At 39.5% G+C, this 27,394-nt stretch overlaps 3 protein-coding genes across 6 annotated transcripts; 2 read left to right on the top strand and 1 right to left on the bottom strand.

Moving 5' to 3' along the window:
* The first annotated feature begins 1,356 nt into the window (after positions 1 to 1,356).
* Positions 1,357 to 4,294, top strand: LOC120719902 (extracellular calcium-sensing receptor-like). The gene is made up of 4 exons (XM_040009465.1): positions 1,357 to 1,530; positions 2,307 to 2,528; positions 2,605 to 2,728; positions 2,871 to 4,294. The coding sequence occupies exons 1-4, from the start codon at positions 1,357 to 1,359 to the stop codon at positions 3,767 to 3,769; spliced, it is 1,419 nt and encodes a 472-aa protein (XP_039865399.1). The 3' UTR covers positions 3,770 to 4,294.
* A 2,399-nt stretch (positions 4,295 to 6,693) lies between these two features.
* LOC120719541 lies at positions 6,694 to 15,811 on the bottom strand. Of its 4 annotated transcripts, none has more exons than XM_040008821.1 (6): positions 15,463 to 15,811; positions 14,424 to 14,691; positions 8,862 to 9,884; positions 8,464 to 8,619; positions 8,046 to 8,138; positions 6,694 to 7,612 (listed from the first exon to the last, which is right to left on the bottom strand). In XM_040008821.1, exons 3-6 carry the CDS (start codon positions 9,876 to 9,878, stop codon positions 7,289 to 7,291), a joined length of 1,590 nt encoding a protein of 529 aa, XP_039864755.1. In that variant the 5' UTR covers positions 9,879 to 9,884; positions 14,424 to 14,691; positions 15,463 to 15,811; the 3' UTR covers positions 6,694 to 7,288. The 4 variants fall into 4 exon arrangements, with proteins under 4 accessions (XP_039864755.1, XP_039864756.1, XP_039864753.1 ...); XM_040008822.1 differs by having other exon boundaries at positions 15,499 to 15,811; XM_040008819.1 differs by lacking the exons at positions 14,424 to 14,691; positions 15,463 to 15,811 and adding exons at positions 10,407 to 10,877; positions 10,997 to 12,730.
* Positions 15,812 to 26,226: 10,415 nt separating this feature from the next.
* LOC120719560 (extracellular calcium-sensing receptor-like) lies at positions 26,227 to 27,193 on the top strand. The gene has a single exon (XM_040008844.1). The coding sequence runs from the start codon at positions 26,416 to 26,418 to the stop codon at positions 27,166 to 27,168; it is 753 nt and encodes a 250-aa protein (XP_039864778.1). The 5' UTR covers positions 26,227 to 26,415; the 3' UTR covers positions 27,169 to 27,193.
* The last annotated feature ends 201 nt before the right edge of the window (positions 27,194 to 27,394 follow it).

Below are 27,394 nucleotides of genomic sequence, written 5' to 3'. Positions count from 1 at the left end.
GCAGAGCCCTTTCTCTAAAACCCTATATAAATACCACTTACACACATACCTGACATCAGGGAGCGATGGCAGTCTCAGTTCTTTTAATTGGTCTGGTATCTGCTCTGTGTTTGTTTCAGCTGAACTCAGTTTTTGCCTTGGGTGTGTCTCTGGATAGTCTGAATCAAAGGAGTAGCTTTACAGGTGCTTGGGCTGGTACTGAAGCTTCATCTGTGAAATGTAAGTTGCAGGGTAGCATTCATCTACCTGCATTCTCAATGGATGGGGACTTCATTATTGGGGGTGCTTTCTCTCTTCACTCCTACACGCAAACAGTGAGCCATGATTATACCATCATGCCTGAGCCAGTAAGATGCAAAGGGAGGTCAGTATGGAAAAAATTATGAACATGTTGCATGTATTGTAATGGTAATCTTTCTTGCTGTGTGTTATCTGTATGAAATTTCATTTTAACAAAATCTATGTAGCCTACAATTTTAACAGTGAGGTGACTGTCTGTCTGCAGCATAAATGCTGATGAGCTGCAGTTGTCACATGCAATGGTCTTTGCCATAGAAGAGATTAACAACAATACAGAGCTGCTGCCTGGAATCAGGCTTGGGTATCAGATCTATGACTCATGTGCATCAGTTTCCATGACAGTGCATTTGGCATTTCAGTTTTTGAATAGCTTGGACCTTGTGTTTCACACTGGCAAAAACTGCTCCCAGTCAGGTATGGTGATGGCTGTTGTTGGTGAGTCTGGGTCTACGCCATCCATCAGCATGTCACGAATCATCAGTCCATTTAACATTCCTCAAGTAAATACTTTAATTTTTTTTTTTCAAACTAGGTGTTTAAAATATGCATGCACATCTGCAGTTCTTATAAGATTACCTTGTCTTCTTTTGTTTTAGGTGAGCCCCTCTGCCACATGTGCATGCTTGTCTGACAAGCAGCAGTACCCAAGTTTTTTCAGAACAATCCCCAGTGACCAGTTTCAAGCTGGTGCGCTAGCTAAGCTGGTAAAACAGTTTGGCTGGACTTGGATAGGTGCTGTACGATCAGATACAGATTATGGAAATAACGGCATGGCATCTTTTCTAGAAGCAGCAAAGAAAGAGGGGATTTGTGTGGAATACTCTGTATCTTTCTATCGGACCCACCCACATAGCAGGATTCAGAAAGTAGCAGATGTTATCCGCAGGTTCTTACATCAAAGATTTTCACTCTGGGATTTATTTTTAATGATTTTTTACAAGGTTTTTTTTGTTTGTTTGTTGGATTGATATACAAAAATAAGTTTCTGACTAAACATTTTACATAGCTGAAAAAATTCTTCTAATAAGTTGTACTTTTTTCACAAGATCTACATCTATGGTAGTGGTGGCATTTGCACCATCTGGAGACATGAGGATCCTGCTGGCAGAACTTTCACGTGAGCCTTTTCCACCTCGACAGTGGATAGGCAGTGAGTCATGGGTGACCAACCCGGGATTAAGGAAGTACAGTTTTCTCGCTGGGACCATTGGATTTGGAATTCAGAAATCTGTAATCCCAGGTTTCAGAAACTTCCTGTTGAATCTCTCTTTTGCTCAAGTGGCTGTATCACCATTGCTTACTGAGTTCTGGGAGGATTCCTTCAACTGCACAATAAAAGAAAGTGAGAAACATTTTTCGTTTTTTGTTTTTCTTGGTTGTTAGAGTTTCTTGTAAAATGTCTGGTCTTAAAAAGTCCAGACATGTTCTTTTTTGTAATCTAAGCAATTTCAAATCCAACATAATCAAAAAGGTCCGTTACTGCAAAAAATCACAATCTATATGTTTAACCTTTAGGTCAAGTTTAGGCAGTCAGCCAACACTATTACTGTGGCCCCTTTTCTCAAACGTGACTCTTTGTTTGTTGAGTGATATGTTCAAAAGATATGATGTTAAATGGATGAATTCAATTGTCTGTCATTTTGGTGCCTTTTTTATTTTTAGGTAATTCTGCAGGAAAGAAAGTATGTAATGGAACTGAAGATATAAAGACTCTCCAAACCCCGTACACTGATACATCTCAGCTTAGAATTAGTAACATGGTGTACAAGGCTGTGTATGCAATTGCACATGCCATTCATAATGCATTATGTCAGGGAAGAAATGTCACAGCTCAGTGTGACAAACTAACCAAATTACAGTCCAAGCAGGTCAGTAAAAACAAATCAGTCATTGCCAACATGTTTCACTGTCTCTAAGAAACCTTAAGTGAAACATTACTTTTAGTTGTTCAAATATTGTTTTGTTTTTTCTTTCCACTCCCTTTATGTCTCAATTCATCCTTACAGATTCTAACTGAGCTGAAGAAAGTAAATTTTTCCCGAAATGGATATGATGTGTCATTCGATACTAATGGGGATCCTGTGGCTATTTATGAGTTGGTTAACTGGCAGAAAACTATGGCTGGCATAACTGACATAGTGACTGTAGGGCTGTATGATGCATCACTGCCAGAGGGCCAGGAGTTCCAGATTAACAAAAACATCATCTGGATGGAGGGCAGCACGAAAGTAAAAAGTCAATGTAATCTTTTCAGTTTTATAGCAAACATTTACATATGTTACGCTGCCTTTTTATATTACACAGGTGCCAGTGTCAGTGTGCAGTGGGAGTTGTCCTCCAGGAACTCGTAAAGTGCTGCAAAAAGGAAAACCCATTTGCTGCTATGACTGTACCGCATGTCCTGAGGGAGAGATTAGTAATACTACAGGTAAAGTAAAATGCTTGTCTGTGCATGTAAAATGTTTTTATGATGCAAATCTGCAACATCAAATACATTACAAGAATAAATTTGTAATCTATAAAGCCAAAATTACAAGAAGCACCTTAACTCCTTTTTTTCTCCCATTCAGATTCTGCTGATTGTTTACCCTGCCACATGGAATTCCAGCCTAATGCAAAGAGAGACACTTGTATTCCTAAACCCATAGAGTTTCTTTCTTTTCAAGACATCCTTGGAATCATCCTGGCTACATTCTCAGTTCTTGGTGCTTGTCTGACTATTATCACAACTGCTATATTCTTACGTCACAGGACATCTCCAATTGTCCGAGCCAACAACTCTGAGCTGAGCTTCCTGCTGCTCATCTCACTGACTCTGTGTTTCTTATGTTCAATAACTTTCATTGGAGCACCATCTGAGTGGTCCTGCATGCTGCGTCACACTGCGTTTGGGATCACCTTTGTACTCTGTATCTCCTGTGTACTTGGAAAAACTATAGTGGTTTTAATGGCTTTTAAAGCCAGACTTCCAGGTAGTAATGTGATGAAATGGTTTGGTCCTCCACAACAAAGAATGACTGTTATGTCTTTCACCTTTATTCAAGTTTTAATATGTACGATTTGGTTGGTAATGAGCCCTCCATTCCCAATAAAAAATCTAACCACATACAAGGAGAAAATCATCCTGGAATGTGCATTAGGCTCTGCTGTTGGCTTCTGGGCTGTGCTTGGTTACATAGGTCTACTTGCTGCCTTTTGCTTTGTTTTAGCTGTTTTAGCCCGCAAGTTACCTGATAATTTCAATGAAGCCAAGCTTATCACCTTCAGCATGCTGATATTTTGTGCAGTGTGGATTACCTTTATCCCAGCATATGTCAGCTCTCCTGGAAAGTTCACTGTGGTTGTGGAGATTTTTGCCATTCTGGCCTCCAGCTTTGGACTAATAATGTGTATATTTGCTCCAAAATGTTTTATCATATTGTTTAAGCCTGAGAAGAACACCAAGAAATATTTAATGTGCAAAAATTAATCATAGTATATCAGTTCTTTGGAAATTATTATTGTTGCAATTCCAAGTCGAAATTGGATATTTTATATGTCTTTCTAAATCAATTTCTGGATACTGACTATACATAACACATAACTACACATAACTGCCCAACTGCGCATATGCATGTGCACACATCGACACACACAAAGTTCTGGTATTTTTTCCTAACAGTTACTCGTACATGGTATTCATCAGCAATATTTTCATTGTTGTTTGTTATTATCATTGTTATTATTATTGTTGTTGTTGTTGAGTGTTCCAAATTGTCCTACTCTGGAACACTCTGGGTTCCAGGGTATGTCACTAGATGGGTTGGGGCTGTGGTGGGACCTCTGGGTTGGACTCGACCTCCATCCACTGTGCCCAATCTCTCCTACTATGAGCCAATTAATGACATTGTTCTTTTTTTTATTGCATCACATCAGGAAACAATTATTTTTAAGGAATAAATATTAATTATTAAAAAACACATGAAAAGATAACTGGAAAATTTCATCCCACATTACTATGTCTTTGCTATGTCTTTATTTTTTTTATTTTTTTATTTTTTGCATCACAGAAGATTAGGGCTTTTAATATAACAAGAAATATAACAAGTAAATGAACAACTTTATTCAAGTTTTAATATGTACTATTTGGTTGGTCGTGAGCCCTCTAGTCCCAATAAAAAATCTAACCGCATACAAGGAGAAAATCATCTTGGAATGTGCATTAGGTTCTGCTGTAGGCTTCTGGGCTGTGATTTGAGAGCATTTTTATTTCTTTATATAGTTGAAAAAGTTTTCATGACTATAAAATTATTTCTTTTACCATTTCAATCAACACACATAATGCTCTATACATAGTTATGAGACTACACTATAATAATATATTTGATGAATTTGCTTGTCTTTTTTTTTGTTTGTCTGTCCTTACTGATCATTTTTGTCTTATTTACCTCACAATAAAAATACAAAAAGTAAACTGCACACTTTCAAGCACATAGCAGAGTTGTTTACTTTTGTTACTGAGAAAACTTTTTTAAATAATTGTACATTTTTTATTGTTGTTGTACATGTTAATGTATGAATATGTAACTCAGTGTTAAGTGCATAAATAAATTTAAAATCACACTTCACAATAACACTATATAGCTCTGAATTATTTTTCAGTGGTTTCATACAATAAAATCTAACATTTTCATTTGTATCAAGCATCAAGTCCAAGACTGCAAATGTAAATTTAATATGAGCTGAGTGAGCTCTGTCATCTATATAGCAGTTATGCTATAGCAGTTTTCAACTGTTGTTCAAAAATTCCTGTTCTGACAAGTTACCAAAGCAATATTTTCAATACTTAATAACAGCAACAAAATCCAAAATATTAGGATTTAATCTGCAGCATCTGGTAAAAATATTTCAAACTTTCATTAATTTCATGCATGGCCAGTAGACGTGGCGAAAATACCAGCAAGAACATAAAACAAACAAACAAGAAAAACTATTATAAATAAAGTAAATTGAATGGTGTACTGAAACATACATTTTTTGTTAAATTTACAGAAATTTGAAGAATAGATTGGCAATTTTAGGGACGGGAGGATCTGATGCTGTCAACTGAGGAGTGGTAAAAAGGCCAACGACAGCCACTGGTCCAGGTCATTCCTTTTCAGGACACTTGCCTGATGGGCCTTCATTAGTGTTGTTGGTCAAGGCGAGATTAATCGAGATGTGCGTGCCCAGAAACCTAAATGTGGAGACGGATTCCACCCATTCTCTATTTATGAGAGGAGACTCGTGAAATCCATGATGAGTTCTTTTGTTTTATGAACATTCAGCTTCAAGTTTTCTTTGGAGCACCAGCATGACAAATTCTCTATTTCCACTCTGTACACTGTCTCATCTCCATCAGAAGTGAACCCAACCACAGTGGTTACAATGAGGTTGGTTGGGTGGATTGGTGTACAGCAGGGGTCGGCAACCCTAGGCACGCGTGCCACAGCTGGCACTCGAAGGGTTAACTGATGGCACGACCATAGCTGGACTGGCCATCGGGCATACTGGGCATTTGCTCGGTGGGCCAATGATTTTCTTTTTTTTTTCTTTTTTGTAATGGTATGAAAGGTGGTGGATTGGCCAGATGCTGTCCGGTGTGTAAAAAATAACTCAGTTGTTTGGTGGTGGCTATGGCGGCGCTTCCACAGATTCAGTAACATTAGCAAGTGGTGGAGGCCAGCAGGTGGATGAGAGAAAGTGGAGGCAAGAGGAGAGACCCGAGGCAGCCGCCGGTCCGAGTGTCAGGTGAACTGAACTTCAGGTAAGAAGTTATGACCTGCAGTCTATCTGGGTCAGATATAAACCAAGTTTAGGTGGAGTTTATTTTTGTTCTGCTGACTTTTTACAGTCTCGAGACACATTGCATTTTTGGGACTTTCAGGTGTATGGACCAATGTTTTATTTTCTGATCAAACCAGAAAGCTTTAATGAGCAGCTAGATTTGTCTTGCACTGAAAAAAGAAAATAGTTGAACCAACTTAATTGAATTATTTCAATTGGTAACACCAAATTTAATTAAGTTCTTTGAAATTAAGTTAATACATTAAATTAACACAACTGATTTAAGTTACATGTACTTAATAAATTAATTGTTGTCAAATAAACATTTTGCATTAATCCAACTTAAAATTAAGACATTTCAACTTAAAGTTTTCAGTTTTTCCAACCCAATAATTTGCATAACCCAAAAGTAAAATATTGCTCTTTGCTAACCTAATAATGTGGTTTAGTGTAAATTACTTTTTGTAGTGACTCTAAAATGAAATTTTAGTTTGTATAATAAAGCTTAAATCAAAATGTTAAGTTGGCTGAAAATATTTTTCAAAAATTCAAAATCCAATTTTTTTTTTTCTTTTTTAAATGCTTTATTGTATAAATGTAATAAAGTATTACCTTTATGGCAACCAACACAGCTTTTGGTCAAATACATTACACATTTGTCCTTTTTGAAACACATATGCACAAAATGCAAGTAACGCTTAGTAGGACCACAAAGTTGTCAACAAAGTGTAAAGTGCAACACAGTATTACACAAATATCAATCTTAACACATACAGTGTCAACTATGAAAAAGTGCCCCAAGAGTATACAGAAACATTCTCTTCAGCTATAGCCAATGAATAAATATCTGAACAGTGTAGCTGACCAATGGGGATGAAAAAATATAAACACTCCTTTAGAGTTTTAGAATGTCACAACAGTTTGTTGTATAACTGAGCACATCAAACCTGAAATTCAACCTTTCCCTTGAAACGAAGGCAAATATGTCTGAAAAAAATAAAAAAATAAAAATACCATACAAAGTATGTATAAAAGCACATTAAATTGGGGTTTGAGGTCTCTTGGAGCATAAAAAAGGCCCAACATCCAAAAGAGACTACATATTTTACATGCTATATGTCCAAACACAGTTGTTCCTTCGCATTATGGCACAAGGCCATTTGTTGGTCATTGTTCTGTGCCATTACTGGGAGCTTTGAAGTTTGATATACAGATTTTGGACTTTGGGGGACATCTTGTGCTGATCAAGCTGCATGAAGATTTTTTGGAGCACTTCAAAAGTGAAGCGAAAGGGTTTTGGATAAGCTAGGTTGAGTGCATAGATCAAACCTAGAAGCAGGGCACAAGCTGAGGCAACTGAAGTTAGTTCATGCAACACTTCCACACCCTCAATGACAATGCCAATGTCTTCAGGTGGCTCCTGCAGTCCCTCCCCCTCCTTCCGAATCACATACACTGCCATGGTGACCTCATCCAGGTCCCTCTGAACATCATCTGCTCCACAGTCCTACAGAGGGGTACAAGACACAAACACAAATCATCATTAGCCTCACTTCTTACTGTGATTAAGTGTTTGGGTGATGTACCAATATGTGTTATGTGCTGGGCTATTTCTTGGCTGGGTGTCATCACACACCAGAAACAGCAGAGAGAGGTGTATCAACCTGACTCTAATCAAATTGTAAGCAAGAAAGATAAGATTTCCCAACATGTCAAACTATTCCTTTGAACTTAAATAATCAAGTAAGCCCGTCTTACTTAAAACAAAGTCAATCCAATATGTAATGTGTTGTTGCTGGGAATTACATAATGTCCAATATGGTCATGATAATAAATACATGTCAGCAATCCAACTATGGTTCACGTGTTATGTTTGTTCTAACAGTTAACTTTTTTTGTGTCCCTTTGACAAGATGTGCTGACAAACTGTTGAAACTTACAAGGTATTCCTTGATCAGGCCATCTGCATCTTCTCCCAGGAAGATGGTGAGGGCTTTCAGCACACATTCCCTCCGATGATTAATGTCCACAGTCTAGAACAACAAATGTTGATTAATTTTAAACTCTAAATTTCATAAGACAGACATCCTTACTCTTATTGCTTAACTTACATGTACTTTATTTAAAAACAGTAATTCACAAGCCCAGAGATTCATTACAGAAAGAAAAGGGGATGAGTTCAGTGGTGTATTTTTTGAGTCGCTAAAAACATTCATGCATATGAAAGCCATGATTAGCATTGGCCTGCCCATATTGTCTTTATGAAGGATTCAGATATATATATTTTTTTTTTGGATTCAGATATATTTTGACAGCCCTCTTAGTTACGAAGCATCTTGTTTGATGGTACAGATTTACCTGGTCCAATGTGTCCAAGATGTTCGCAATCTTTTGGCGTGTTGCTCCTCCTTTGGCACGTATGACTTTGATCAGCTGACTTGAGTGCATGTCTAACTGGGCCATGAACTTCCACTCAAGAGGAACAGCCATGAGCCTCTGGAACTCTGTATTTATCTAAAAACAAAACACAAATGACAGTAGATATTGTATTATGGAACAAAATGCTGAAACTGATTGTATGCCAAAATGTCTATATCCCAAAAAGTATAACATATATGGAAATTCAAAATGTAAATTCTTTCATTAAGTTCAGTGTTATAAAATCTCAACCAAATCAAGTTATGACCGATTCATGAAAGTTAACTGCAATAAATCCTGAAGCATACAGACTTCAATCACTTCAGTTCCATTCTTACCTCTTTCTGTGTGAAGAGTGCAGGCCATCTGTCCTTCAGTTCCTGAATGCTTGGTTCTTGGTTTACCACCTCATGTCGTCTGTAGGCAAACGTGTTAGCCATTTTGTCTGCGATGACCCTTTCATTGTCCCTTATCCCGATCTCTGTCAGAAGTTCTAGTCTCACTTTTTCCATGCTGTCCAGAGTCTCACCAGTAGGAAAGGATGGATAAAAGTTAGCTTCAGAACGTTTTGGCTTCTTCACTTTTTTAGCAGGGAAAGCATCTGTAGTAGCTTTAGATTTCAGTGAGTTTACACACAGCTCTGGACACCCCTGTAATTTGAGCTGGGTCCTGTAGTTTGCCATTTTGTACTTCAGTCGTTGTTTCCAACCGTAGCAGCCATTGAATGATCCAGGTTCTTTCAAACATGGGTGCTTTTTGATAAGGGCCTCTGCAGCTGCGCAGAAATGTGCATCCTCTGGATAGGCCTTGTAACGGTAAATTTCTTCTGCAACTCTTTTCAGGATATCAGACAGCATTCGGGCGCTTAAAGTCAACATTTTTTGGCTCACACGGTACTCAGTATTCCCCCTCTCTAGCTGTAGCTCTGTGTCATATGAAAATTGGGGAATTGCAAAGTCTTCTGGCCACTGTTGTGTTCGAGATGACATAGATTCAGGGGATGAGAGGATAATTGTGTCATTTGATGCCACCGAAATACCGTCATCAGACTCAAATGAAAGAGACAGAGATGAAGTGGACTGATCGGCACTGATCAAAGGTGGATTTGTTTGCTGGTGGATCACTTTGATTGTCCCCAAATTCCGAAGTTCGGTGGTAGAATTCAGATTAAAGAAGTCGTTGCCAAAGTCTTGGTCCATGTATTGCAGTCTGAAGTTACCTTTTAACCCAAAGGTAGTCTTTATCGTGCTGAGAAGGTCTTCAAGTGACTCTGGGATGCCATTTGGAAGAGTCAGCTTTTCAATGTTGTTCTCTCCTAAAATCACCTTCAGTCTTGCAGGTGTTGAACCAGCCATGGTGGTCTGAGAAAGCACAAGCACAGTTAGTGAGGATCAACATGTAAACCACTGACATTTCCAATTAGGAGAATTTAATGTCAAACTAGAGGAAAAGAGAGAAGGCAAAGAGAGGAGGAAAGGGGAGGAGAAAATGAAGAGGAGAGGTGGAGATCAGCTGAGGCAGCGAGGAGAGAAGGCAAACCGAAGAGGAGAAGGGAGGAGAAGAGAGATGGCGAGAATATGGGAGACATTGAAGAGAAGAGAGAAGGAGAGGAGGTGAGGAGAATATAGGAGACAACAAGGAGAGGAAAGAAGAAAAAGAGAAGAGAAGCAGAAGGGGGGAGAGCATAGGATTAGCATTCACTGACTGGAATCCAGCAACCTGCATTAAAAAAATGACATAACTGATGAATTGCCAATGACATCATCACACCACTTTGGCTTGCAGTATAAAATAAATATGTTCTGAGAACACATTAGTATTGTATGGGTCTGGGTTTTGTTTTCCCACTTAAGAAAATACTTTATCATATTTTGAGGCCTCACCATTTAAACATGGACATATCTTTTCAAGGTGACAAGACGCATCCCTCTAATTTTGTAGTCTGCCAGTGGGTAGGTATCATGCAGTTCTTGTGGCTCAACAAGTTCCACTTCTTTGCTTGGTGATGTTTTGAGATCATAAGCTCTGTAGTGTTCCATATACCATCCGCTAAGCTTTTTCAGAATGAAGATTAGTTTGTCCTGCAGTATCACCATTTGGATGATTTCACCAAACTCTGGCAGTCCTCCCAGTGAGCCGTGGATCAAGATCATCCCACACTTGTAGATTATTCCATTATATGCTACACTTTTAGCCAAGCACACATTGTCCATATCTGGAGACTTCTGTCTCAGTGCATTTGAGATGTCCTTGTTAAGAACATCAATGTGAACAGTGGAAACATCTGTTACTTCCAGTGGGGCTTTGGCAAAGCTAATTGCATGCAAATGATATGCAATCTGATACTGATGTCTCTGTGAAAGTGAAAGAAGTACATTTTTGAAGCATCTGATGTTCCTTGCAACTCTTTTAAAAAAACTATGCTTTGCTTCGAATCGCATAGTCCATAGTGCAACCAGTGGCCCAAACTTACGGATCAAGTATGGATAATGTTCCAAGTAGTGGTGCTTTGGTTTAAGATTAACATCTGGGAAAACCTCTTGAAACTTGATTCTGTGCTCGGAGATCTTAAAACCAAGATATGCAATGGAGTCCTCAGTATGAACAGGACTGACAACAAGATCAACAATGTCCTTCAAGTCTGTTAAGATGTGCCAAGCAGGCTCCTCACAGGGTACACTCTGCCCAACAAACAAAGGCAAAAATCTGATAAGACTCCAGTTCTCGTGTGCATTCCCTCCTACACTTTTTTTGGATGCAAAACTGAGAGCCACAGGATGAGGTCGATTTGTTTTGTCAGCCCACTTAAAGTTGAAAGATGATATTGCTTCATTCAATGTACATAATGTGAAATACTTTTTTTTGATTAACAAATTGAGGCAAAGCGCAAGTTCAAAAGGAACAATTCCCTCAAAAAGATCATGTACAACATCAGGTGGAAACCCAGTGGTAACATCAAAATGTGAGAGGTGCTTTGACAAAATACACTTTGATTTCACACCATAATAACTGGGCCATTTGTTTTCCTCAATAATTCGTAAATGATCTGCATGAATGTCTTTTGTTCTTAAAGTAAAGACTTCACTTCTGACTTCAATAGTCTGGAACTCTGATGTTTCTGCAGTGCAAAATCTACATACGTATGTCCCTGAGAAATTTTCAAAGAATCCAGCAATACTGTGTGCACCAAGGTTGTCGGCAACAACACACTGAACAGTGCCTTTTACTGTTCTGCCCAACTTTGACAGAAATATCCCACTCTTTTCCAATATTACAAGATCATTAATTACAGGTTTTAACACTTTCTCATACCCATAGCACTTCAGATCATTACTTTTGATTAAAGCAGCCAAATAGATTGAGGTTAAAGCAGAATTACAGCCTGGTGGCAAATTACCCAAAACCCAGTACAATCCACAAATTTTATGCTTCCTCCGTGATGTACCAAGGGGATTACATATTTCGAATTCATCAATGTATAATATCAATGAAATGCTTTCCTGCTTGGACAACAGTCCATTTTCATGGAAGAAGTCACCATCGAAGATAGTTTTGTAGTGCACAGAAGTTTTTTGAGGCTGATTATCTACAGTATTCAAATTAACAGCCTGATCCAAGATTGTCTGGCAGTCAAGAATATGCTGCAAAGACTTTAAAATTGAAATATATTGGAATGACTTGTTATTTTTTCGGTCAAGTATATATTCCACTGGTTCCACTACTTTAAAGTGGCTCTTATAGTATGCTTTTCGTCTCCAAGGACTGGAAAGTGGACCTTTATCTCCAATTGCTTTTTTTACAGGGTTTGTCTCACAGAGTACACTGGCTAGCTTTTCAACAACTGACTGGTCAAATTGGCATCCGTTGTCTTGTAATACTTGGCTAATAGTCTTTTGGGTAATCGCCACAGAAACAGAACCAATCAAATAGTTTAACTCCTGCAAAAGCTCATCTACAGCTGCATTAGACACAAGAAAGATGTGTTCCAACTTAAGGAGCACTGAAGCAATTTTAAGCTCAATATCCTTCTCTAAGTTTTCAGAATACCCATTGTCAAAAGCAGAATTTAAATTTACATCACTCTCTATAATTTCCACATCTGAAATATCACTGGCAACACTGGCACAAGATTCATCAACAGAACTTATTCCAGGCTTAAATGTGTTCACTGTACCAGAGTGTTTTCTGTATTTATGACTTTTGAAGTTCTCATCGACATTGGTTTTATATTCACAGTTTTGGAACACACGTTACAGTCTCCTTATTTTTAAGATGCTGATAGATATGTTGAAAATATTCTCTTTCTGTGGAGAGTTGATTATGGCCACAAATATGGCAAGTGAATGTGGACGCAGCTTTGGAGACTGCTTGTTGGGCAGGGTGATTTCTTGATAGATGGCTCAGTAGGGCGTTCCAAGTCTTGAACCTACATGCACAATTTAAATAAGTGCATGGATATGAGTGGCCTCGTCCGTAATGCCTATGAATCAGTTTGTAGTGTTTGAGCAATTCAGATCTTTTTGTTAATGTTGTCCCACAGTCCTTGCATCTCCACATGAAGCATAACACTGGAGAAACAAAGAGACACGCTTTACTGGGTGTATATAAATAATTTGAGAAAACACAGAGGGAGAGTTGGGCAATATTACAATATATCAATATGGAGACTAGATCTCATCTCAGCTTTTTGCCACATTGCCCAACACAAAGCGAATCATTTAAACACAAAATGTATTCATCAAATGTAGCCAGCCCTCTCTAATTAGATTTTAAAGGGATAAGTTCAAAACAAAAGTTTAAAAACAAAACCCAAATGCCCATAGGTACATTTTTTTTTTTTTTGCAATTGTTTTATATATAAAGCCGATTCCTGTTCAGTGTAAAACTGAATTAAGTTTAAATAAGCAGTGTTGGGAAGGTTACTTTTAAAATGTATTCCATTACAGATTACAGAATACATGCCCCAAAATGTATTTTGTAACGTATTCCGTTACGTTACTCAATGAGAGTAACGTATTCTGAATACTTCGGATTACTTAATATATTATCATGCTGTTTACAACTACATGAATGTGATTTATTACTATTATTGAAGGTCCGCGGCTCCGAACAGTAGTAAAGGAACCTCTGGCTAATACGTGGGTTCCGTGTCGGGCTCGTAGCCAAAAAATAGCTTTACTTTGTTGTCTAGGCCAACTTTGCTAGCGAGAGACAGAGAGAGGCGTTGAAAGGCTGCTCCAACGGAACTTATTGTTTCGGAGGAAAACACGAACACGGTGTACAGTCGAGTCTTAATAGCTTACTTACAACTGGGCTCGTCAGGCACTCTTCTTGGCTGCAGTGGTTATTATTATATTTACATGCTTCCAGCTCCCGTTTCTGCTTGATGATAACTCGTACTTTTCCACTCTCCTTTTTCTCCCTCCTCGCGCTCACAGACCCATAACGTGTATGGCAGTCCATTCTCCCTGCAGCACGGACTACACTGCCCATGAGGCTACATTCTTTAGGGCTATGTCTGTAACACTCTACCTTTTAGCTTAGCACAACAACAACAACAACAAAAAGGCGCTCTCTCACCCAGGAAACACAGTCGCAAAGAGAGCGCGTGTCACCCTGTAACCATGGTAACCATAACACTGCAGCCTGGAACAACAGAACGTAGCTGTCAAACAAAACCCAAACAGTCCTGACCCGCGACAATATGAAACAGGAAAGTACCGCAGTGTAATCCATTTATTTCAACAAAGTAACTGTACTCTAAATACCACCTTTTTAAACGGTAACTGTAACGGAATACAGTTACTCATATTTTGTATTTTAAATACGTAACGGCGGTACATGTATTCCGTTACTCCCCAACACTGTAAATGAGACATTACTATTTTGAACTTGCATACCTTTGTTGTTGATGAAGTGAAAGTACGCAAGTTCACAGGTAAAACGAGCTGCCTGGCACGCCTCCACACAGGAATGCCCCTCTTGAAGTAGTCACAGAGCTGAGAAGAAGTTAGGTCAGAAGGTGGCGATGGGGCATCACATTGGACACCAAGCCAAAGGTTGTGGCACTGTTCAGGGTTCCAACCAGAGGTGATGTAATCTTTCTGCCATCAGCAGACACCCCTCTGGAGAGGTTGACAGGAAGGAAAGGAAGCGCTACCCAAAGTCCTAAAGATTAAAGATATGTTCGAGTTAGTCTGTCGATCTTTCATCATGTTTACAGTGTTCATCTGCATCTATGTACTTATATATGTATTCAGACACAGACCAGAAGTGTGCTAGGTCTACAAGAAATCTGATGGCTGTATTTTCTGTGTTCAATAGCGTAATACTTTCTTCTATGATTTCTAATTTTGATTTTCTGCCGCACACCATCTCCCTCTCACACGGCTGATCCGTGCGTGTACGAGCGCTGCACGCACCCTTTCTCCTCGCCTTCTTAACGTCATGTACATTGAAAGCAATGCAAGCGGCAGTAAATGCATGCTTCCTGGAGCCACCACAGCTAAACTTTACCTCCTACATCACCCGTGGCCGTGACCGCATGAACTATTCGCGCCGACAGGCATACTGCGAACAACCACTCGTGTATAAATGCGCGCGCCCGAAGTAACGTAGTCTGAAGAGAACCGCGGTCCAGCTTGCCGCTATAATGTGCTAATGCTAATGAATAACTAACAGTAAGCCAACACTGACACACTGCATGAATACACAACTTTAAGCTAGCATTACGATATTAAAACAAGAGAGTACCGCCGGCAAACTACTAACTTAACCTACATGTCCAAGCACAAACTACCAACAGGTCTGACATTTCGCTAATGTTAGCAGGGCTGAATGATAGCGGTTTGGTCAGGTCAATTTACTAAACACTTAACAATACAGTTGGAATATTTTTATATCTAATATATTAAAATATGTGTTCTACATTTGACTTACCTTCAAGGACTATGGAAAAAGTAATATCTTCGTTACCTTATTGACCAAATTGTTCACGAGGTCCTGCCTGCAGCCAAGTGCCTCTCAAATTGTTGTTCTCAACCGCAGGTAGAAAATTCTGGAGAAGGCGGAGACGTCATGACATCAGACGCACTGCGTCACGAGAAACCTAATTGATGCAGGTTGACTCTAATGACAATAGCAGGTTACATGTGTACTGAGGGAACAACACGTAATAACAAGTTGATATACTCCACAAATTTAGACTGGCTCCACTAAAGCAGAAATCTTAATGAAACTGACTCTTAACTTTACGTAACTTCAACTACTGCTGAAATACACTTTTTAGAGTGTGCATTAACTGGCTGAGTTAATGCCAGTTAATGCGACATTGAAGCAGCTGGAATCCACAGCTGTGCGTGTTCATGGAGCTTGCATTTTCACCTGCTGGACATCACTACCTGACAAGTTTAACTGTCTTCAGAACATTGCAGAGGCCTTATTGCCAGTATTTGGCTCTACATATCTGTGTGAGCAGGTTTTCCCCCACACGAAGAGTGTCGTCAGGTAGCCGTCTGAATGCTGGACACTCTGAGACCTTTGTATCTGAGTGGGAGACCAGAGATCACATTAACATGTGTATCTCTGTATTAACAAACATGCTATATTGGCCCAGTTTATTTTTCTTATCATTGTTGTGAGGAGACCATAAATAGCATTTGCATTTTCTGTTGTACAGTTTATTTGCTGTTATGGAGTTCTTGTTATGGATAAAAAGTGTCTTTTTTTGGTTTCAAAATAGCTGATAACTATCCGCTGATAGCTGCCAACATCTGAGAACAAATATAATTCTATAAAGTGGTTCTATATAGTGTGTAACTGTTAATATAGAACATTATTAAATTTATTGCTAATGCAATCATATGGCACATTGACTTCTGAGGAAATTTTAGATGGCACTCGTCATCAGAAAGGTTGCCTACCCCTGGTGTACAGCAATATACTGGGTGTACAGTACAGGGCTAAGAATGCAGGCCTGCAGGGATCCACTGCTGAGTGAGAGTTTGGTGGAGAGGTAGGGGATGAGTCTGACTGATCGGTCCCGTTGGTGAGGAAATCTTTGATCGAGGAGCGGGTGGCAGGGGGGATGTGAAGATGGTCCAGTTTGTTAATAAGGATGGGATTATGGTGTTGAACACTGAGCTGTAGTTCACAAAGAGCATCCTCACCTAGCTGTTCATGTTCTCCAGATGACTCAGCCCTCTGTGAAGGGTGATAATGATGGCATCCTCCATGTACTGAATTGCTCTATAAGCCTTTTTGTGTTATATATGCCATTTTGTTATGTTGTCCTGCAATGCACTGATAACTTTCAGGTGATGTCTGTTAGTTACAGGAACTAATAATTACAAGAACTAATAGATATCAGCCTCAGCCTGAACTGGGATTTTAATTTGGATAGGACTGACAGTATCCCACCCAAGATTGTGAGTGCACCATGGGTTATTTTGGGGAAAAACAAACAACACAGATGGTGCAGGGAGAATAAACAAAAGCTGGCATGCAGAGCTGGCTATTATCTCCAGCTGCAAAAACAACAACACAAACAGCCCACTTCCAATCATCTTCCTCAGCAATGCCAGATCCCCAGCAAACAAAACGGAAGAGCTATAGTCAGAGATTTACTACAACTGCTTTGTCCAGGAGTGTTGTCTACTGATTGTAACTGAATCTTGGCTCCATCCAAACATTCCTAATGCCTCAGTAGAGGTACTTTGCCAGACATTACACCACCAGGACCACAACCAAGACTCCAGTAAGGGAAGGGTTGGTGGGCTCTATGCTTATGTGCTTCAGGACTGGTGCCATAACAGTAGAATAAAAGACGGTCCCTGTTCACTGGACTTGGAGGCGATGTCCATTTAGCGCAGACCCTTTTCTCTACCCCACGAACTAACAATAGCCATAATTACCATTGTTTACATTCCTCCTCAATGCTAACGTTAGCGCAGCACTCAACCACATCTAACTTATTATTAGTAAACAGTAGAGAGTGCACATGTCCATATTGTTCCTGGGGACTTTAATAAGACATGTTTGAAATCTGTACTCCCCAATTCCACCAACTTGTTAAATGTCCTTCAAGGGGGAAATAGGGAACACTACGGTACTACGGTTATGGTACACTGGACCATGTGTACCGTAATATCCAGCATCATAAGTTGGCAAGTCACAGAGGTGGTCCTGCAGCCCAAAGAAACGGCATAACTCACTCTACTGTAGGGCCATAAACAGCAGAAGGCGGTGTAGGGGCTGTGTCCAGCGGCAGTCAGGGAAGAGGCCCTGGCTGTCCCATTTCTGGCTATCGAAGCTGGCTACTGGGACCACTGAATCAGTCTCCTAAAGAAGAGCTGGACTCTGGTCTGAGTTGGATCAGGTGATGGGGGAGCATGCACTACAAGCCTGGGTGCACTGGGACAGCCTGGCAGGTCCAAGGGACGCTAGGGACCCAAATGGTCCATGTTCTGCACCTCCATTGCTGAGGCAGCTCCAAAGAGCTGCAAGGTGCTTGGTGCCTGTTGTGGTGCTAACCCCTAATCCCTGAGTTACAGTGGGGCAAAAAAGTATTTAGTCAGCCACCGATTGTGCAAATTCCCCCACTTAAAATGATGACAGAGGTCAGTAATTTGCACCAGAGGTACACTCCAACTGTGAGAGACAGAATGTGAAAAAAAAATCCATGAATCCACATGGTAGGATTTGTAAAGAATTTATTCGTAAATTAGGGTGGAAAATAAGTATTTGGTCACCTCAAACAAGGAAAATCTCTGGCTCTCACAGACCTGTAACGTCTTCTGTAAGAAGCTTTTCTGTCCCCCACTCGTTACCTGTATGAATGGCACCTGTTTGAACTCATCATCTGTATAAAAGACACCTGTCCACAGCCTCAAACAGTCAGACTTCAAACTCCGCCATGGCCAAGACCAAAGAGCGAAGGACACCAGGAAAAGTATTGTAGACCTGCACCAGACTGGGAAGAGTGAATCTACAATAGGCAAGCAGCTTGGTGTGAAAAAATCAACTGTGGGAGCAATCATCAGAAAATGGAAGACATACAAGACCACTGATAATCTCCCTCGATCTGGGGCTCCACGCAAGATCTCATCCCGTGGGGTCAAAATGATCATGAGAACGGTGAGCAAAGATCCCAGAACCACACGGGGGGACCTGGTGAATGACCTGCAGAGAGCTGGGACCAAAGTAACAAAGGTCACCATCAGTAACACACTACAATGGCATGGAATCAAATCCCGCAGTGCCAGACGTGTTCCGCTGCTGAAGCCAGTGCATGTCCAGGCCCGTCTGAAGTTTGCCAGAGAGCACATGGATGATACAGCAGAGGATTGGGAGAATGTCATGTGGTCAGATGAAACCAAAGTAGAACTTTTTGGTATAAACTCAACTCGTCGTGTTTGGAGGAAGAAGAATACTGAGTTGCATCCCAAGAACACCATACCTACTGTGAAGCATGGGGGTGGAAACATCATGCTATGGGGCTGTTTTTCTGCCAAGGGGACAGGATGACTGATCCGTGTTAAGGACAGAATGAATGGGGCCATGTATCGTGAGATTTTGAGCCAAAACCTCCTTCCATCAGTGAGAACTTTGAAGATGAAACGAGGCTAGGTCTTCCAACATGACAATGATCCAAAACACACCGCCCGGGCAACAAAGGAGTGGCTCCGTAAGAAGCATTTGAAAGTCCTGGAGTGACCTAGCCAGTCTCCAGACCTTAACCCCATAGAAAATCTGTGGCGGGAGTTGAAAGTCCGTGTTGCTCGGCGACAGCCCCAAAACATCACTGCTCTCGAGAAGATCTGCATGGAGGAATGGGCCAAGATACCAGCTACTGTGTGTGCAAACCTGGTAAAGACCTATAGTAAACGTTTGACCTCTGTTATTGCCAACAAAGGTTATGTTACAAAGTATTGAGTTGTATTTTTGTTATTGACCAAATACTTATTTTCCACCCTGATTTACGAATAAATTCTATACAAATCCTACCATGTGGATTCATGGATTTTTTTTTCACATTCTGTCTCTCACAGTTGAAGTGTACCTCTGGTGCAAATTACTGACCTCTGTCATCATTTTAAGTGGGGGAACTTGCACAATCGGTGGCTGACTAAATACTTTTTTGCCCCACTGTAGATGGTGGTTACCAGAGAGGAAGCCATCAAGGAGCCATCAAGCGCAAGGAGTCCTATTGGGCTTGGTTAGCCTGTGGGAGTTTAGGGGTAGCTGTGGAGTGTGGCTCGGGCAGTCGTTGAAGGAACAACTCGGGTGTTGGATGGGTTCAGTGAGGGTATAGAACAAGACTTTCAGACTGCCTTGAATAATTCTGGCAAACCAAAATCATCAGGTGGCTCAAGCAGGGAAACCGGTGCTCCACTCTGAACATGTACAGTCGATGTGGGGTGCTGCTGACATTCAACTGAGGTTATAGACAGGTGGCGAAAGGAATACTTCAAAGAACTTTCTGAGTCCCACTAACATGCATTCTGTTGAGAAAGCAGAATATGCAGACGAGGAGGACGACCAGTGATGGGAATAACGGCGTTATACGTAACGGCGTTACTAATGGCGTTGCTAACGGCGTTACTTTTTTCAATAACTAGTAATCTAACTAATTTCTATTTCTATCTTTCCAACACCGTTACCACTACTAACAAGAAAATATGGTGCGGTCGTGTTACTATTTTTCAACAAACAGACGGTTGAAGCTGTGTTCAGCTTACTGCATCTTATATCAGTTGCATGGAAGTAGCTGACTACGTAATGCTGGGCAGACACTGTGCGATTTTTTCAGTCGTGCGATTCAGCTCCTGCTCAAACTGCACGATTGACTCGCAGAGGTTAGAAGTTCGTAGGTCACGATGCAGGGTCTCACACTATACGGCCCGATGCTCTGATGCGACCTGAGTGCTCACACTGTGCGTCCATAAAAATGAAGGTTATAACAGAAATTCTGTCGCTCGCTCTCTCTCTCTGTCTTTCACTCACACAGACACGCACACCACCACCATCAACTTTGCTAAATTGCTAATGAAAAACATTGATCAGGCAGCTGTGATTGAGCAGCAGTGTAGATCCAACTATTTTCACGGTTGTTGTGGTCGTGATAATTTTGTGAGGCCACATCGAAAAGGCTCGGATGAGCTTGCCATAGTTCTACAAGTTGTGCCTCCATCGCTTGTGTCCAGATCACACGCTGCACTGCCGTGCTGCGCCGTCTTTTTCGCTGACATTTGTGTTTGCGCGTGCGCAGTGTGAGAAACTGCGGTGACACCCTCACGACGGTCGCGAGGATTTCAAACAGGTTTGAAATCCTCACGACCAAGCGATTGATGATCGGGAGCTGGTCGTGAGGTGTCAATCGCTTCTCGTTATCCCACGTATACTACACGATGCACGATGAAGGCCAAAATCGGGCCGATCGCCAAAACGGTCGCACGACTCAAAAATCGGCTCAAAATGGGCCAAAAATCGCACAGTGTAAGCCCAGCATAAGTAATCTGGGCGCTACAGCTTTAACCAGCTCCCGCGTACGGCAATCACTTTCTGCCGGATGACCACTTTTTGGCACAACACCTGGAGCTAAGGGTGCAAAACAATCGCATGAGTGCTGCTGTTTGACTTAGGAAGAATAAAGTAGTCGTGGTAAGCCAATCACATGACCACTTCAAGATGACAAAGCAACAATGTGATATATACCAGTTTTTAAATTGTGTTGATAGGCCACATGAAACCAGAGTCATGATAAACAATATATACGCGTTTTTTCGTCAATAGTTTCGTCACGTTTACTGTCTAAGGACAGCGCTAGCAAGCACTCTCTGCTTATGACCAAAAACAAAAAAAACCCTGTCCTTTCATGTTGGTGGAAAAATGCACCATGTGAACCAATCTAAAATGATATGGCAACATGACATTTGGTTGTTTAGGAAGAGGGGGAAGTTTTAGGAGTGACGGCGAGAGAGAGAGGGAGAGAGAGAGAAAGAAAGACAGCAGAAAAAGTGAGAGAGAGAGTTTTGAGATGTGAGAGATTTGTGAGGTTTAGCGTGTTTGGAGTGTGTAGTTAATGTGTTGTCTCGTGTAGTTAGTGTGTAATGTTGTGGATAGTTTTGTGTTGTGTGTCAGAAAAAATGAGGTGACTGCTGTCTCCAGGTAGAGAAAAGGAGTGATATACCTACTGCTTTCTGCCCTGCAGGTATCAGGCTTGTGATGTTCTCCTTTATAGTGGACAGAAATATTTGGAGTGGCACAGATAATTTGTGTTGCATCATATTGAATGCGGAACACCTGATTGTTATGTAAGTAGTTTGAAATGGTTATTTAAAAAAAAAGGGGTAAAAGGTAAATGGCTGCAAATAACTTTGTTGTTTGCAAAACTTGTGCATATGATTTTAAACTTGACAATTTTATATTTGCATTTAAAGTTATGAAATATGATTAATTAAACATGTAGAAAATATAACTTTTTCTACTTGTTTTTTTTTTTTTGTCTGATTTTAGATCAATTGTGTTAATGCAGTATGTCAAAATGAAAACATAACTGTAAATTCAGACACGTGAGGTTGTGCTGAAAAGAATGATACCAAACAAGGCAAATCAACAGTTTTTAAAGGTGTAATGTAGAGGTAAAATCAAAAGGAGTTGAAAATGGCCAATTATACCCTGGACCCCAGAGGGTTAAACTTTTTTTTTTTTTTAAAGTAACACAATAATTACGTTTCAAGTAATTCATTACTTTTAGAATCTTGTAACTCAGTTACTAACTCAGTTACTTTTTTGAAGAAGTAACTAGTAACTGTAATTAATTACTTTTTCCAAACTAACTAGCCCAACACTGGGGACGACTTACCCATCATTGTGGGCGGGGTCATTGAGTTTATTAACTCCTTGGTTGCTAGACCCCTCGGATGTTTCCTAAAGGCTCCGGATTTTCTTGATGATCTTGATTGACATAACCTCGAGGAATATCAGAAAATCAGAAATCACATTTAAACACTTTTGCTCAGTAATGCAGATGTACCCATCAAGCAAAAACTGTACTGCCACTCTAAATTGTAAGGTGAAGGAATTCATTGAGGATATTATGCAGGATGATGTAAATTGTTTTGTTTTCATATTACAGGTTGCTTGGAAACCCCAAAGTTGAGGTTTGTTTTGTTTGTTTTGGGGTTTTTTTTCCTTTAATGATCTTGAAAATTAGTAGACAAAAACTAAGACTTTTGTTTCTATATCATTAAGTTTGTGTTGTTAGACTTTACTTTCCATTTTACAAAATGCAAAAAGTAATAACCAAAAAGCCTTTTGGTTATTAAAAATAAAGTACCATACAAAATACCATACATACTATTTAACATAGTTACTTTTAAATAAAGAAAAAAATCTGGGGACATAAGGTATACCTTATGTCTGCGTAGAAATTATATTAAAGACTTATTCGAAGGCTATTACATAAGGGTATGTCCTTTTGGGAAAAAAAACAAAACAACTTTGTCAAAATACCTATATAAATGAGTGTAAAAACCACTCATATGTAAACACCTGACATCAGGCAGGGATGAAGGTAGCAGGTCTTATAATTGGTCTGATATTGGCAGTGTATTTTTTTCAGTTAAAATCAGCTGCTGACTTGGCTGTGTGTCTAGATTGTCTGAATCAAAGGACTAGGCTTACTGGAGCTCGTCCCCGTACTGAGGCTTCATCTGTGACATGTAAGCTGCAGGGTAGCACTCGTCTACCTGCATTCTCAATGGATGGTGATTTTATCATTGGCGGATCGTTCTCCCTTCATGCCTACATGCACACAGTTTACAATAACTACACCAGCATGCCTGAGGCTGTGAAATGCAAAGGGAGGTCAGTAAAAGCAGTATGTGGGTGAGCAAAGATGAAAACAAAAACAAAAAGTTTCTCTCTCTCTCTCATATATATATATATATATATATATATATATATATATATATATATATATATATATATGTATACCCATATGGAAAAGATATATATAAATCTTATAAAGTTTGTATCTGTCTTGTGTGAAACTTGTATGAAAAGCATATAAGTGTGAAAACAGATATAAGATCCCTTGAAAAATTATATAATGAAACTTGTATGTTTTGGATACTTACTAAAACAATGTATGAAAGTAATGCGAAAGTGGCCACTTTCATGAGTAAATCATGTAAGCCTTATATGATTTACTCATGAAAGTGGCCACTTTCATGAGTAATCACATATAGTTTTTTCTATTTCTTTTCCGTATGGGTATGTATGTGTGCATATGAATAAAATGAAGATATATGCATATCGTTATTGTATTAGCCTTTTGTCCTTTTATTCTTTGTAGAATAATTCTAACAGTGACATAATTTTCTGCAGCATTGATACCCGTGAACTGCGCTTTTCACGTGCGATGGTCTTTGCCATAGAAGAGATCAATAACAGTACAGAACTACTGCCTGGAATTAAGCTTGGATACCAGATCTATGATTCATGTGCGTTAGTACCTGTTGCAGTGCACGTGGCATTTCAGTTTTTGAATAGCCTGGACCCTACATTTTCAACTGGTAACAATTGTTCTCAGTCTGGTATGGTGATGGCTGTTGTCGGGGACTCTGGATCTTCACCTTCCATCAGTATCTCACGTCTCATCAGTCCCTTTAACATTCCTCTTGTAAATAATTTGAATTTTTAACATATTTTTTACATTTAAGATATGCATGTTCATGATTTTTGATTCTATAGCTCTTTCAGAGGTACAATATTTTATTTTATTTATATATGTGTATATATTTTTTTTGTATTTATTAGGTGAGCTATTTTTCCACATGCGCATGCTTGTCTAACAAGCAGCAGTACCCAAATTTCTTCAGAACAATTCCCAGTGACCAGTTTCAAGCAGCTGCTCTAGCCAAGTTGATAAAACACTTTGGCTGGACTTGGATAGGTGCTGTTCGGTCGGATTCGGATTATGGAAATAATGGCATGGCTTCTTTTCTAGAAGCAGCTCAGAAAGAGGGGATCTGTGTGGAATACTCTTTATCTTTCTATCGGACAAACCCACAGAGCAGGATCCAAAAAGTAGCAGATGTTATCCGCAGGTTTCTATATCATAACATGTGAATTACTGTATGTGTGGAAATTAGGTTCCTTTTTTAAGTAAATTTTTATGTCATGTTATAATGCAGTAAAAATGTTTTTAATGCATTATTTTGTATCTCAAGGTCTAAAGCTGTAGTTGTTGTGGCATTTGCATCTTTTGGAGACATGAAGATCCTGTTGGAGGAGCTTTCACGTGAGCCTTTCCCAACTCGCCAGTGGATAGGCAGTGAGTCATGGGTAACCAACACAGAATTAACGAGGTACAGTTTCTGTGCTGGGGCCATTGGATTTGGTATTCCAAAGTCTGTAATACCAGGTCTCAGAGACTTCCTGCTGAATCTCTCTTTCTCTGAAATCACTGCTTCATCGGTGCTCACTGAGTTTTGGGAGGATGCATTCAACTGTAGACTGAAAAAAAGTAAGAAAGTTTTCTTGCTTACAGAAAACCCTTTGGTGTTACAAAGGCTACTGCTGCTTCATAAACCAAGACATCCTCATACTCTAACAATTCTGATGATGAATATGAGATTAACAAAGGTTGAATGTCTTTGATTTAATTACTTCTAAGGTTTAATTTGAGTGGCTTTGTTTGGATGGTATAGATTTTATGTATTTAAATCTATTACATTTAGAATTTTTCAGATTTGTCAAACAAAATGTAGGAAATCTAGATCAAAATTCAATGGTGAAAACATATGTTTATGTTTGTTCATTTTTCTGTAGGTACTGCTACCATAGACGAGAAAGTGTGCGATGGAACTGAAGACATACAAAACCTCAAAAGCCAATATACTGACACATCTCAGCTCAGAATTACTAACATGGTGTACAAGGCTGTGTATGCAATAGCACATGCCATTCATAATGCAGTGTGTCATGGAAAAAATGTCACAGCTCAGTGTGACAAACTAACCAAGTTAGAGCCCAAACAGGTAAGATTAAACAAAGGCCATTTTCCTTCATTATCTCTGATCTTACATGGATGAAGTGCGGTATTGTTATTAATTATTTAACTTTTAAACATTTTTCTTTCTTTCCCCTCCCTTTCTGGCTTAACTCATCCTTTCAGGTTTTAACTGAATTGAAGAAAGTAAATTTTTCCCAAAATGGTTATGATGTGTCTTTTAATGCTAATGGGGATCCTGTGGCTATCTATGAGCTGGTAAACTGGCAAAAACACGAGAGTGGCATCACTGAGATAGTAACTGTAGGACTGTATGATGCGTCACTACCAGTGGGCAAGGAGTTTAGAATTAACAGAAACATAACCTGGATGGAAGATAGCAAAAACGTAAGTCTATGGACAAGAATCTAAATATTTAAATTTTGGAGCATGGAATCCTTACACTTATATAGCAAACATTTAAATCTATTATGGTTCCTTTATGTCGTTCACAGGTGCCAGTGTCAGTGTGCAGTGGCAGTTGTCCTCTAGGAACTCGGAAAGTAATGCAGAAAGGAAAACCCATCTGCTGTTATGACTGCATAGCATGTCCTGAAGGAGAGATCAGTAATATTACAGGTAAAATCGAATGTGTGTCCATGTATTTAAAATCGTTTTATACTGAAAAATACAATTTACAATGAATAAATTCCTAGCAGCCTCTCCTTTTTTTTCTTCATTTAGATTCAACTGATTGTTTACCCTGCCACAAAGAGTTCTGGCCTAATGCAAAGAGAGACAGTTGTAACCCTAAACCTGTAGAGTTTCTTTCATTTCAAGACATCCTTGGAATCATCTTAGCTACATTCTCAATTCTAGGTGCCTTTCTTGCCATTATGACTGCGGCTATATTCTTTTATCACAGGACATCTCCAATTGTCCGAGCCAACAATTCTGAGCTGAGCTTCCTGCTGCTCATCTCTCTCACTCTGTGTTTTTTATGTTCATTAACTTTCATTGGAACACCATCTGAGTGGTCCTGCATGCTGCGTCACACTGCATTTGGGATCACCTTTGTACTCTGTATCTCCTGTGTACTTGGGAAAACTATAGTGGTTTTAATGGCTTTTAAAGCAACACTTCCAGGTAGTAATGTGATGAAATGGTTTGGTCCTCTACAACAAAGAATGACTGTTATGTCTTTCACCTTTATTCAAGTTTTAATATGTACAATTTGGTTGGTAGTGAGCCCTCCAGTCCCAATAAAAAATCTAACCACATACAAGGAGATAATCATCCTGGAATGTGCATTAGGCTCTGCTGTTGGCTTCTGGGTTGTGCTCGGTTATATAGGTCTGCTTGCTTCCTTTTGCTTTGTTTTAGCTGTTTTAGCCCGCAAATTACCTGATAATTTCAATGAAGCCAAGCTTATCACCTTCAGCATGCTGATATTTTGTGCAGTGTGGATCACCTTTATCCCAGCATATGTCAGCTCCCCTGGGAAATTCACTGTGGTTGTGGAAATTTTTGCCATTCTGGCCTCCAGCTTTGGACTAATGCTGTGTATATTTGCTCCCAAGTGCTTTATCATATTGTTTAAGCCTGAGAAGAACACGAAAAAATGTTTAATGAACAAAAACCAATCATAATGTATCAAAGCTTTGTTAATTATTGCTCTTCCTATAGCAGCAGCAAATTGTACGTATTCAGTGCACATAACAAAGATTTTCATTTTCTGATGTTATTTAAATAAAGGATTTCCATTATCCATTGTTTGCCAATTGTTGTTTAATGTGCAAATACTTCAATTAAATGAATAAATAAATATAAGTTTACATTTCTTAATAAAACCAGATTGTTTATTATACAGAGGAT

The sequence above is a fragment of the Simochromis diagramma genome, unplaced genomic scaffold (genome assembly GCF_900408965.1).
Source record: "Simochromis diagramma unplaced genomic scaffold, fSimDia1.1 OVJJ01000344.1, whole genome shotgun sequence".
Taxonomy (NCBI): domain Eukaryota; kingdom Metazoa; phylum Chordata; class Actinopteri; order Cichliformes; family Cichlidae; genus Simochromis; species Simochromis diagramma.
Note: the sequence above shows the minus strand (reverse complement) of the source record. Positions and strands in the feature narration are given on the sequence as shown.